Here is a 12919-nt window from a genome sequence, read left to right on the forward strand (position 1 = left end):
GGTTCATGATGTTCAGCTGGAAAGAGTTTTTTCTAGGGGGCTCTCCAGTGGGCAGGAAGTTGTGCCCTGTCCTCTTAGTGAGTTGCTGCTGGCTTCAGATTGGGTACCTTCTGCTCCCCACCCTTCTCATTTCCATCTCATAGGTCATATTTCTCTCCCTTCTCTCCACTCCTGCCCTCACTAATGTTTGTCTGTTCTGAGAGCATCTTCTCTTTCCCTGGTGTGTCTTTCTACACAACACACACACACACACACACACCCCTCAAATTCTCATCTCTTCCTTTAACATGATAAGGGCAGAAACAAGATGAATCCCTATCCTTTGACTTTCCTTTTTCTTCTCCTCCAGAACTCCCTCCCTCTGTTTTTGAAGCTCTTCATGATTTCTGGTCACCTGCAAGTGTGAAAGGAGGAGGCTGTCCCACTCCGCTTGACTTAGCATTCCCATCTCTGGCCGCCATGTTCCCCAAGCCCAATGGTGCTCTCTTTCGTTCCTTCAGTGGCTTGGCGTGCCAGCCCCCCGCCTCTTGCCAGGCCACAGGACGCTTGCAGCTCCCTTATCTTATCTCTCAGTGCCCACTTTATCTGACATTTCAAGTATAAAGGCTTTGAACTGCCAATTGGCACGGGCAGAGAAAATGTCTTTAAATAAAGCATTGGCCAACACAATCATACTTTATAACAAAAGTTTATTAGGATTAAGTCACGTTAGAAAACTTCATGCTTTGCCATTTGCCATATTCACCTGGAATGACCATATTATACTTAACTGAGTATAAAACAAGTTGTGCCCTGTACTATTTGGAAAGTAAGAAAATCGATGTACATAGCAGTGTGCCTGACACCACCATGGTTAATAGCCTAACAACAGGTTAGCAAAGCGTATGTTACCTCTGAGGTCTGGGCCTGAGGAAGACATCATTCCCTACCTCCTTCAGAAGTAGACCCATCATAGCCTGGGCACCGAACACCGGAGCCTGCTTTTTTGGTCTCTAATATTAACATCTGTATTTCAAGAGAAGCTAGGCTTGAGGTATCTTTATGGCTTACAAGGCACAGATCATGCAGCTGAATTAAAAGCTATTGTGTTGGTCCGTCTGTCATGGGCCATGAGCCACCTTTGGGAAGAGGAGTCCTGATGTTGCGTCCTTGACTCCTCAGTGGTCTATACGTCATGAGCTCTGCTCGTCTAGCTTCTGCTTCTGCTCATCAGCTGTGAGAGCTGGAATTGGAGGACAGGGAGGGACTCTTGCACTGGCTCTTGTCATGTGGTGACCATCCTCTACTGCAGAATCTCATTACTCAGCATGCACAGGGGAGCTGCCACAGGGCCAAGAAGTGATTCAGATGCAAGCAGGGACAGGAAGGCTCATTATTCAGAAAAATTATAATATGGGAAAAGGAAACAGCTTTCTCTGGAAGGGGTCCTATCAAGGTGGAGAGCAGTTGTAACCAACCCCTTCCCTCAATAGAAGCGGCTGGAAAAGAACGTCAAGGAGAACAGTGGGTCACCACCCAGCATGGGTTCTTCGAGGCCAACAACAGTGGTATCGATCCCTTGCGTGGGCTTTGCAAATAGCCTTGAAGTCATTAAGAGCAAGTGGGAGTCTAGGTCTTCGTAATGCAAAAATTTCATTTACTAAATAGCTGGGCATTTCCTTCAGCTTAGGAGCCCACATGTTTATGCTCAGAAACTTTTTCCTGATTTCTAAGCTCTCCCTAACGAAGGGAATAAAATCTAAATTCAGAGTGAAGGGCCTGGAGAGCTACAGACAGAAAAGAAACACCTGCGGCCCCAGCACCTCTGTTCCATCCTTGCAGCAGCTAGACTCCCGACTCCCTCCCTTTTCCACCCTTCCCACCCCAGCCCCCACCCAATTCACTGATAAAAATGGCTGCTGTCAAAAACTTAAATTCAGTTGCATAATATAGACAGATAATAATAAATTCTCACTTCTTCAGGCACCAGAGGATATTTGTGACAAAGTTTGGATTCTCTTACTGCATGGCCCAGCCTCTCGGCCACGTGGTCTCCCCAGCTTGGGTCATAGTCCTCTGTGAGCCCCGCATGACTTGGGATTACATCTGCACCGGCCACCATTAGGTCAGCTGGGACTGACCTGGGGTCTGCTCAAGCTTGAGTTCGTAGCCTCCTAGGCCGAGGTCCCCCTCGTATATGTTGTCCTTGCTCGGAGTCTGCGGGGAAGCTTTCTGGTCTACCCCCAGGCCCGCAGGAGGGCTGCAGGGCGAGGTGGCTTGCTCCTGGTAACTCATGGCCAGTTCGTCCTGACTCACAATGCATTCCACATCTTCCTCTTTGAGCTGTTCCTGGAATTTGGGAAGAGAGAGAGGTCACTTCACGATAGGCAAACAAGAGCTGTCCTCTAGTGTAAGAATGGAGGGTGCTTGTTTTTCCTTCTTAATGGCCCTGTCTTGCCATGGCTGAGGTTCCGTGGCAGCGGGCACAGCCTTTCTGTGGCTGGGGGTGTGGTGGAGCATTTCCCATGGAAGACCTGGCCCAGGGACGTAGCCACGTGAGGCCTCCAGGCCTGATGTGAAAGCTGGTAGAGAGCACGTGCTCACGTGTCTCCTTGGGTTAAGGGACATAAAATAAAATTTGGTGGATTTCTTGAATTTGGTGGATTTCTTGAACTGGTACCTAGCCAGGTTGAGAGGAGGTAGGATTTAGAGGAGGCACCTTAGTGCACAGAATGATTCTCAGCATTGGTTTTGTAACACTCGTGCCCATCACTAAATTCTCAAAACACAGTTTCTGTTGTATTTTATTTGAGAAGTGTATCCTCACCGCATGTTTCCTGGGATGACTGTCACAAAGCTGAACATGGTTGGAAGTCATGATAGCAGATAATGGCAGAAATGAACTAGATCTGGCCAACATACCTCTCCTCAGACAGAGCTTTCCTTGAAGGAAAGAATTAAGATCTCCAATCTTCTTTCACTGGCTTCGGGAAGACCCTAAAAAATTACTCACAGAAGGAACCCTGGGTAGGTGACCGAGGTCAGTGGTTTCCACCATTAGGCTGTACCAGAATCACATGGAAGGTTCACTGAAACACAGATGCTGGGCCCCAAGCTCAGAGTTCTGAGGTGAGGGTGGGGGATAGGGGGCTGATACTTCATATTTCTAGCAAGTTCCCGAGTGATGCCGAGGCTGCTGGTCCAGAAACACACTTTGGAGAACCACTACCTTAATGCTCTTGTGTCCAGAGCACATCTGAGATGCATTTTTCTCTGTTTATACAAGGGGGTGGGCAGCTGGACATCCTCCAAGGGTGCCCCATACTCCAAGATTTTGCTCTTCTCCAATTCCTGACCCTGGTTTGTTGCTAATGATTCTAATTGCTTCTCAGCATTTTTAAAATTCCACTCCCTTGAGCTATAAAGCACAGGCCTAATACTTAAAACCTCAAACCACAGCAGTTTGTGGGGACATATTACTTCTTTTACATTTTCTCAATTCATTTTATGGTTAAAAATATTGGTAACAATAAAAAATTGCATTTTTAAAAGAATGAGCCCACATCAGCAGCATCTGAAAAGGAAAGAGAAATACCTCTTGGTGCCGTGAATTTTAAAATACTTCCACCTCAGGTTGGGGACTAACAGCCTTGAGGTTCTTGGGCTCATCAGTAGCCACCAAGCCTGTCCTGCTCAGTGGAGATACTCACCCCGTAGGCCTGAGGACTGGTGAGCAGCCTGGAAATCGGACCACACCATTCAGGTAACGTTGTGGTCAGCGGAGGACCCGCGTGGGTTAAAATTGGTTTTAGATATCTGCAAGGCCTGTTAAGGAATACTTGCCAAAAGGAAGTTAGAATTTCGTTTCCCACACAGCACAAAGCTTCGCATGCAGCGAAAGAGACAGTTCTGTTCACCTTTAAATCCCCTACTCCCTCATTCAGGAGGCAATTTGGCCTGCCAAAATTGCTGTTTATAATCTTTGCTCCACACTCTTTTCCAGCCCTCCCGGTAGCCTTTAATCAAAAAGAAACGGGGACTGGGCCAGCCGACACCAGAGAGAGGGGTAAATGTTCCTCTTCTCCCTTCCCTCCCTCAATGTCTCATCTGTTTGAGAATGCATTTCTTAAGAATTATCTTAAACAATAGCAGAAAGGATTGTGTTTTCTTAAAACTGCACACATAGCTTAAACCACCGGTAATTTTCACAAAGAAGCAAGAGGTATTTCATAAAATGTTCAGTCATTTGAGAACTGGGTAGTGAACATAGATTGTTTTCCAAAATAGTTTATTTTCACTTCAACGTGGTTGCTTTATACTCCATACATCAACGTGTCTGTATACAAAAGTACGTAAATCAGCTGGTGCCAGGTTCATTCTATTGTCTAGCACCTGTTTTTCTTCTCTCTCCATCCCCAAGTGCTCTAACAACTTAAGAGAAAACCCTGTTAATCTAAAGCTGTTATGCTTCCCTCCCATCTAGCAATAGTGAAACCCCTAGAGGCTGCCTTGGGTTGTCTTATTATTTCTTTCTTTCTTTCTTTCTTTTTTTTTCTCAAAAGAAGGTAGTGGAATTATTTCACCATTCCATCAGACACAACTTTTAAGCCTTATATTATTTCCTGGGCTGGAGAATATTTCACCTCATCAACTTTCTGAAAAGCTATAATAAATAGGGAAAGGGAAAAAATGGAAAGCAGTTAACATTGGTCGGCTTGTGAAGATCCGAAGTCACCCCCCGGGCGCTGAGGACACGAGGAGATCTTGGAGATGGCTTGACTGGAGCACATGGAGAGCTGGACACGGCTCTGTCGTTCCTGGGATGCCCCGAGCACGGGAGGACAGAGGGAAGGTGCAGGCCCCAAGAGCCAGGAATCTCGTTGCCTCTGGCCTCAAATCCTTCACCACCGAAGTGGTAATAAAGCAGGGAATGCTCCTGAACATAGCCCAGTTTTGATGCAATTGAGAGACTGACAAGGTGCCCAAGACAGTCTATAACTCCAGCTGCAAATGGAAAACTTGAGAATTCCTTTAGACGGGTGGCTGTCGTGCCCAGCAGAGGACCAGGGAAGATACTAAAGTTGAGAGCCTGGCCGTCCCTGGGACATCTTTGGAGCGTATATATCTATGATTCCAGAAACCCTGTGATGGTCTTCCATTAATTTTCTTTTTCTTTTTTTAAATATTTTATTTATTTGACAGAGAGAAATCACAACTAGGCAGAGAGGCAGGCAGAGAGAGAGGAGGAAGCAGGCTCCCTGCGGAGCAGAGAGCCCGATGCGGGGCTTGATCCCAGGACCCTGAGATCATGACCTGGGCCGAAGGCAGAGGCTTCAACCCACTGAGCCACCCAGGCGCCCCCCCATTAATTTTCATTGCAAACTGTTATTTCCTTCATTTTGTGGATGGAGGAATTGAGGCCTAGAGATAGAATGATTTTAAATAATCCAAAGGCTCCTGTTGCTCTTTGAACCCACCACCAACATCGTTAGCAAAAGATAAATTATCAGGGCAGAATCATGCATGCGACACCAGCTGGTTCTCTGGAGAGAAAAGCTTGCAGACCTCGTCCATGCTGGCGAGCAGCAGACCCTCTCATGCAGGGGCTCATGAGGACATGGGGTCTAATTAGGGTTTATGGTGTGTGTGGGTCAGCGGAAAAATACTTCTCCTGGGAGGTGAGGTGGGTGACATGCATGTACAACTGGAGTGTAAACCAAGGAAAATCAGCCAATTTTATTTCAAGATGGAGATGTGACAGTAGGTAAGCGACATTTCTAGAGACATCATATTAAAAAAAAAAAAATGAAGAAGTTCTTCAAGGCTCTAATTGTTTTAGAGAGAGGCCTGGGCAACTTCCACTGTTTGAGGTTCTCAGAATATTGCCATATTAAAATGCCAAAATGCCACAGTAGTGTTACAAAGGCAAAGCGCAAATTTAGAATTGTGTAAGGAACATATTTTTCTTTTAATCCCGACGAGGTATCTCTTTAAGTCTGTGTGTAATGTTATTGGAGCTAACACTTAACGATGAAATGTGTAGCTTTTTATGAATGTGGGGAGCCTGGACCAAATGGGGTACCGTGGGCCTCTTCTGGACAGGTTTTTGCCTTGGAACGCCTCGGTCTAACTGGCAACTCTGCCCCTTTACTGACAGCATGACCTGTGGCCTTGCCCCGGTGAGCTTCAAGTATTGCTGTGATTGTTGATGGGAAATAACATTATTTAAAAATGGTCTTAAACTCTATGTGTTATTCAAATGCTATTTATTTATTTTAAAGATTTATTCTCTAGGCAATACTTTTGAGAAATTGGTGTCTCAATTGTTGTTTGGATAATAACAGGGAAATGAGACTGAGGGTAGGGATGAGGAAGTGGCACACTGGGCATTTGGTGTGGCCTTGGGACTCACGGGCTAGGTCGCAGGTGGGAAATTGAAGGCACCTACACCAAAAGTTGTATTTGGGTTAAAAGTTGTTGTATGGGCAGCTCGCATGAGGTAGTAGGTGAGAGGTGGGCAGACTTTGTTGATGTAGGACTCTTCTAGGAAACTCACGGTGCCATTTTGGCTGCACTGGTGTCTCAGTAGCTGTGAGGCAAAGGCCTGAGGCATACTCCGTGTGGCGTGAGTGGGATTTGCCAAGTCCCACGAAAAGCCATGGCAGATGTGGCATAGAATCTATGCCAAATTTCTTGGTTTGCCCAGTGCTTGCCATATATTATGTACTCAGTGGATGTTTTTGAATTTCTGATATAGAAAATATGAATGAGGGAGGTAGATTCTGAGTAACTTGACAAGAAAAGACAAAGGGGACAGATTATAGCCAACTAATAAGATTTTTCTGAGGATAAATGGCTAAGAAAGGTTGAGTTGAATATTGATCTCTTGGGCCTAAGTTATTAGACTGAGGGGACCATGAAAAGAGTAGGAATGGCATGAAAATAAAGTGGTTAAAAAATAATCTTGTGTTTTACTCATTCATTTGTTCCTTCATATGTTCCTTCAAAATCATGTTTTGGTTTTTGTTTTATATTCCAAACTAATGAGGCATCTGCATGAGGAAATGGACAAATTGCATTTAGAATGGAAAGCTCTCTTGTCTCCAGACTGTGGTCTCCTTGAGAAGATCCATTCACCTGGGAATAATGTTTGGCACATTTTAGATGTTCAAGAAATAGTTGCTGAATTAATGAAGACAATAGACTCAGAGAGAGGAAAAGAATTGCTCACTGGAGCCCAGCCAGATAGTTAACGGCAGAGCTGGGCCTGGGATCAAGGACGTTTCCATCACATGGGGCATCTTTCTTCTGCTACAGGGACACTGAGTAACAAACAGGTCTTGTCTGATTGGACATCTGATTTGGAATTGAGGAATCGGTGATTTTCAGAGTCCTTTATTGCTGAGCAATGTCTGGAAAGTGGCCAGATCTCCAGGGTTACCTAAATTATTAAAGAGTAAGAAAACTCCTTTGATGTACAAAAAAACCCCAACCAAATAAACAAACAAAAACCCCAACTGCTGATTTTGCAAAATGTGTTATTCTTTTCATCAGGTTCTAGTATATGTTTGGGGAGGGAGAGTCCCTATTGGGTATTTTTGGTGCAGCTAGTTTTGTTTCTCTAATAAGCCAGAAATGTATCGAGATGAAATGTGAAGCTCTGGGGGGGAAAAAAAAAACAATGACTTTTTCCCATCCAAAGGGCATAGATTTGGGAATAGCAGTTTGGTTCAGGAGATGTAAGTAAAAGCTACAACTCTACCCAGGGTTTAACATGCATGCAATAAGGAAGACAATTAACAGATGCCATTTTCTCCTTTGGCCTGAGTTATCAGAAGGTCCAGAGTTAAATTTAGTGCTTAACTGAACTAACGTCCAAAACTCCTGGTAATGTTGATTTCTTCCTCTCTTTTGTTTGTTAGTTTTTGTTTTAATTGTTTTCAATCATGTTTTACCTATTGTAAGTTGCCAAAACCGATGAGTACACAGCTTGCTCACATCTATGCTTCCTATGACATAGACTGGAGAGATGCAAAAACCCCAAGCAAAGATCTAGCTCCACAAATGAACATCTGCCCCTTCAAGGGGACTAAGCCCCATTGCCCCTACCATGGGCTGAACTGTTTGGATTCTTCCCCAATTCGTATGTTGAAGCCCTAACCTCCAATGTGATTGTATTTTGGTGCGGGGGAGACTTCGGGAGGTAATTAGGGTTAGATGAGGTCATGGAGGGGGTCCCATGATGGGATTACTGCCCTTATAGGAAGAGATACCAGAGTGTGTTTGCTCTCTCTCCACATGTCTACAAAGAAGTCAAGTGAGCATACAGGGAGATGGACCCTCTTCAAGCCCAGAGGAGAGTTCTCACCAGAACCCAGTCATATCAGCACCCTGATCTCAGACTTTCAGCCCCAGGAACTGGGAGGAAATCAACATCTCTTGTGTAAACCACCTGGTCTATGCTATGTTGTAATGGCAGCTTGGGCAGACAAACACACTCTCTCACTCTGGCCCTCTTTAAAAATCTCTGTGAGCCCTAAAGAGCTATGTTCTTTTTCTTCTTCTTCTTCTTTCTTTCTTTCCTTTTTTTAAAACTTATTTGACAGAGAGAGAGAGAGAGTGCAAGTAGGCAAAGTGGCAGGGAGAGGGAGAAGCAGGCTCTCCACTGAGCAGGGAGTCTGATGAGGGACTCGATCCCGGGACCCTGGGATCATGACCTCAGCTGAAGGCAGCTGCTTAACCGATTGAGCCACCCAGGTGCCCCTGAAGAGCTATGTTCTATTTTGGCTTTTCTAAACTCGCTTCGTCATGAAGATCATCTTGGACATTTGTTAAAAATTCAGATTTCCAAGTCCTCCGCTGGAGATTCTGATTTGGTAGGTCTAGGAAGTGGCCTGTGACTCTGTCTTTTACAGAGAGTCTGTATTTTCAGCGCCCCAGGTGACTGGTGATTAGGCAAGGATGGAACATGATGCTCTCTCTCTGGAGTGGTGCCCAACACAGGAGATTCAAAAATTTTAAATAGGAAGAAAAAGAACATGGTCTCTTATGTTCACAAAGCCATCATGTTTAGGGTGAGGGGAGGTATAAGGTAAGCCCATTTGGCCCTGAACCCAGGTCTGTCTAATGTAATGGACGCTGCCAAATGTTCCATCTTGTCTGAGGGATGGGTCAGATAGTTGGCTCAGAATGATGAAGCCTTGATGATGTTACACCTGAGTGAATTAATGAAGCATCGTGTCTGGGCTTGTGTAGGAAGACTGTGCCTACTGGGAGCGTTTGCATGTGTTTGTATGTATAAGCTTGATACACGGTCTTGTTATTTGGATAAAGTACTCATCACTGCATGGCTGTGCAAAGAACAAAAGTGTATTATCTCTGTACAGGCTTTTCGAGAATATACCCCGGACTCTTCCACTTATAAAGCATTTCTATATGTCTTATTGTCTCCTTACAACTGTAGGTGAGAATTATAGTCCCATTTTGCAGATCAAGGAATGTGTAAACAGATGGCTTTTCAACTCTCTTCTTTTTTTTAAGGATTTATTTATTTACTTGAGAGAGAAAGTGTGTGGGAGGGGGTGAAGAGGGTGAATGAGAATCTTAAACAGACTCCCTGCTGAGCGTGGAGCCTGATATAGGGCTTGATCTTAGGAGCCTGAGATCCTGACCTGAGCTGAAACTAAGAGTTGGGATGCTTAACCGACTGAAACACATAGGTGCCCCTCTTCTAATCTCCTCTTACCTGCTTTTCCAGGGTGCATTTAGCTTTCAGTGCTGGCTTGCCACCAGATGGTCAGGGACCAATGGCAGGTGGGTGGGGAAGAATAAGTACACCCTGTAGTGGAAGCCAGCCTTGCTCTCCAAGCCCATACGTTCCTGCAGGAAACCAGGTCCCACTTGCTGTTGACTGGCTGAATCCCCACACTGTTGTTTACACAGCATCCTTGGACAAAACTAGCAGAGGACGCACCACATTTCACGCACCCTCTCACTCTTCAATTCTAATACACAAATCACACTCCTTCTGCTTTGTTTCTCAGGAAATGTGGCCTAGTAAATTGAGTGTGTTTTCCCTCTTTCTTGTGCATAGATCAGATTTCGTAATTGAACACTCACTCTCTTGCCATTTCGGGTGGATCTGTGCAGAGCCATGCTTCGGAGCTGGGGCTTAGGGTTCAGGTTGGAGGAAGGCTTTAAGAGTCCAAACAAGAAGCCTTCTTCTTTGAACTGTTTTATCCCTCCGTTCCCTCTGCTTCGAGGGTGGACTTCCAAATTTGCACCAGGCACTTGCAGAGAACGTAGGAATAAGATCCTGCCGTTGCAGCAGCCACCCTATTTCAAGAACAAGCCTATCAAGATGGCACCTCCTCCCAGGCGATCCATGAAGTTATGGTTTAAAAATAAGGAGAAGGCAGAAACCCTCTATTCACACACACAGATGGACATATGCTTCTTCATTTGACAATCCTAACCTTCACCATCTTAAAGGAAACTACTCTTGACAACTGCTGGGGCAGAAAGGGACCAGAAAATGCCAGAATTAACACCTGATGGGTAAGCAGAACTGCCTGGAGGAAGCCAACACGGAGTGACAGCTATCCCTTTAGCCTGGTCTCTGAGCTCTGCTACTCTTATGCCGATTTGGTGAAGGGCCCTCCTTTCAAGGCCAAGCTGGTGTGTCCCTCCTCCCCGCGCCCAGGCTTCTCAGACCCACCAGGCTGAGCTGCTTCAGCTCCGTGGCTGTTCTGTAGCGACGTGTATGTATATGTCTGGTAGCATTTGTCACCTGCCTAGAAGCTACTTGTTTACATCCCATCTTCCTCTAAGCTCCTTGAGGGCAAGGACTTTATTATTATTTAACAAAATATTCATACTGTAGAATGAAAAAGGGATACATCAAACCTCACCAATCCCATGTACAGACTAGTGGATCATTATAAAGCAAGAAAATCACCTAGACCAGGAAACAGAACTTTGTTTCCCAGCCCCAAAGCCCCTTCAAAGTGTCTTGTCCTAATGCAGGCTCCACCCTCTCCACAAGGAGCTACTATCCTGATTTGTATACTAATCACTTCCTTGAGTTTATATTATCATTTTATTGCTCAAGTGTGCAATCTTACACCGAACCGTAGTTCAGTCTTGCCTGCTTTTTAAAAATGTGTTATGCCTTTTAATCTGTAGATTCCTCCTCCACCCTTTTAATTTCTTTACAATTTACCTGCTGAAGAATGTGGGCCATTTGACTCTGGAGTTTCCTATGGTCTGAACCTTGCTGATCCCAAGCTCTCCTGTGCAGCCCAGCATGGTCCCCTGCCCTTGGTATTTCCTGTAAACTGCCAGTTGCATCCAGAGATTAGATCAGATTCACCTTCTCTTCAAGACTCTGGCAAGACTAAGGAAGGTACGTCATCTCTCGTTGTGCCTCTTTGTGTGATCTGAGCAGCCACGAGCATGTAATACCAATAACTTTTTGCTCACCGGGGACTGCAAATAGTGAAGTTCTAAATATTTATATAATATACTAATCATATTATATTATTATGTATTATATTGTTATAATATTACTATATTATTTGTACATATGTTTTATTAGGTAATACTTTTATAAAGAGACATTTTTAATTTATTCTATTGGGATATTTAGTGGCATAGTCAATATAGGAAAGACAAGATAAATACTTGATTTATTCCATCCATTTACCAGTTTTCCAGCTGATTCGTTATCATCCTCTGAAAATGATTGATTCTTTATTTAAATATCATTACAGGGCGATGAATTTAAATGAATTTGATTGCAATTATTATCATCGTTGAAGCTCAAACTGACCCACCTGTGGTCAGTGGGATTCTTTCAAGTTTGGCTCCTGAGTGTTATTGACATGATGTCAGTATCTTTGATAGCTTCTCTGTCACTGTATGACAACTTGTTCTAGGCTCATCTTGAACATTGCCTGTTTCAGACCTCAAACCAACCATTTCTCCAAAATTCTCTGATTTCTTTTAGTGAGAAATGGTGTTTTAACAGCGAACTCTGGATGCCAAGAGTGGCAATACCCACTGGTAAATGTTCAACAACTGAGTCTTTTTTTTAAAGCTGGATTTGTAGCACTTCCCAGTTTCCATGGTATAAACACTCTCATTATGGCTGATTTCGATAGATCAACATGAAGGCACTGAACGTGGAGTTGGGACGAGATGTGAACAATCTGTTCTCACCAGCTAGTGCAGACCAGCTTCATCATGCCACTAGTTACGTATCTCCTGAGTTACTATGGATACTTCCAATTCAAGTTCAAGAATTTTGGATTCTCAAGGACATAAGGAATGATAGAATTGGAATAGTCTATAAGTACTCATTTGTTTTATCCTTTATTAAATATAGTCTCAGAATAATAATAATAATGATAGTACTGATAGTACCACCATAAAAAGTTACATAATACATTAAAAAACTTTTACATTTCCTCCTTATATTCTAACTTCCCATAAAAAAAACCCCTATTGCACAACTATATGTAGTTATACTGGATTTACATTGTCACGTCATATAGACATTATGTTCTGCACCCTCTCTTAGCTCTTGTTTAGTCCAGGCTCCCTGGGTAAGTGTGTACTTAATACTAACCCTCCAGCCTTATGTCAGTGCTTTTTCAGTCATTTTGATTGTCTGAAGCTTGTTCTTTCGTAGACTGCTCAGGAAGGATTCATGGAAAAATTCTTGAGTCCTTGCAGATTGATAACAATTTGTGCCCTTTATACTTTGAAAGTCTATTTTTCTGGAAATAAAATTATTGGCTTATACCTTTCTTTACTTGATTATTTTACATCCATTTCTAGTTTATTTTGACATAATTAGTTGCTCTTGAAAGTATAATGAAAATGTAACTTTCTTTCCTTTATAAATCACATGGGCTTTTTCCCTTAGATGCCAAAAGGA

The 12919-nt window shown here is 43.8% G+C and overlaps 1 protein-coding gene across 1 annotated transcript in view; it reads right to left on the reverse strand.

Moving 5' to 3' along the window:
• Nucleotides 1–673: 673 nt before the first annotated feature.
• The window catches only part of SLC9A9 (solute carrier family 9 member A9), a 542979-nt gene continuing 530733 nt past the window's right edge, over nt 674–12919 (reverse strand). The window contains exons 15-17 of the mRNA XM_080822667.1: nt 3690–3795; nt 2121–2328; nt 674–1320 (exon numbers count right to left, since the gene is read on the reverse strand). Coding sequence (XP_080678793.1) covers nt 1283–1320; nt 2121–2328; nt 3690–3795 — 352 coding nt within the window. The 3' untranslated portion in view covers nt 674–1282. The remainder of the gene's footprint in view (nt 1321–2120; nt 2329–3689; nt 3796–12919) is intronic.

Source organism: Martes martes (genome assembly GCF_963455335.1).
Source record: "Martes martes genome assembly, chromosome: 1".
In the NCBI taxonomy this organism is placed as follows: domain Eukaryota; kingdom Metazoa; phylum Chordata; class Mammalia; order Carnivora; family Mustelidae; genus Martes; species Martes martes.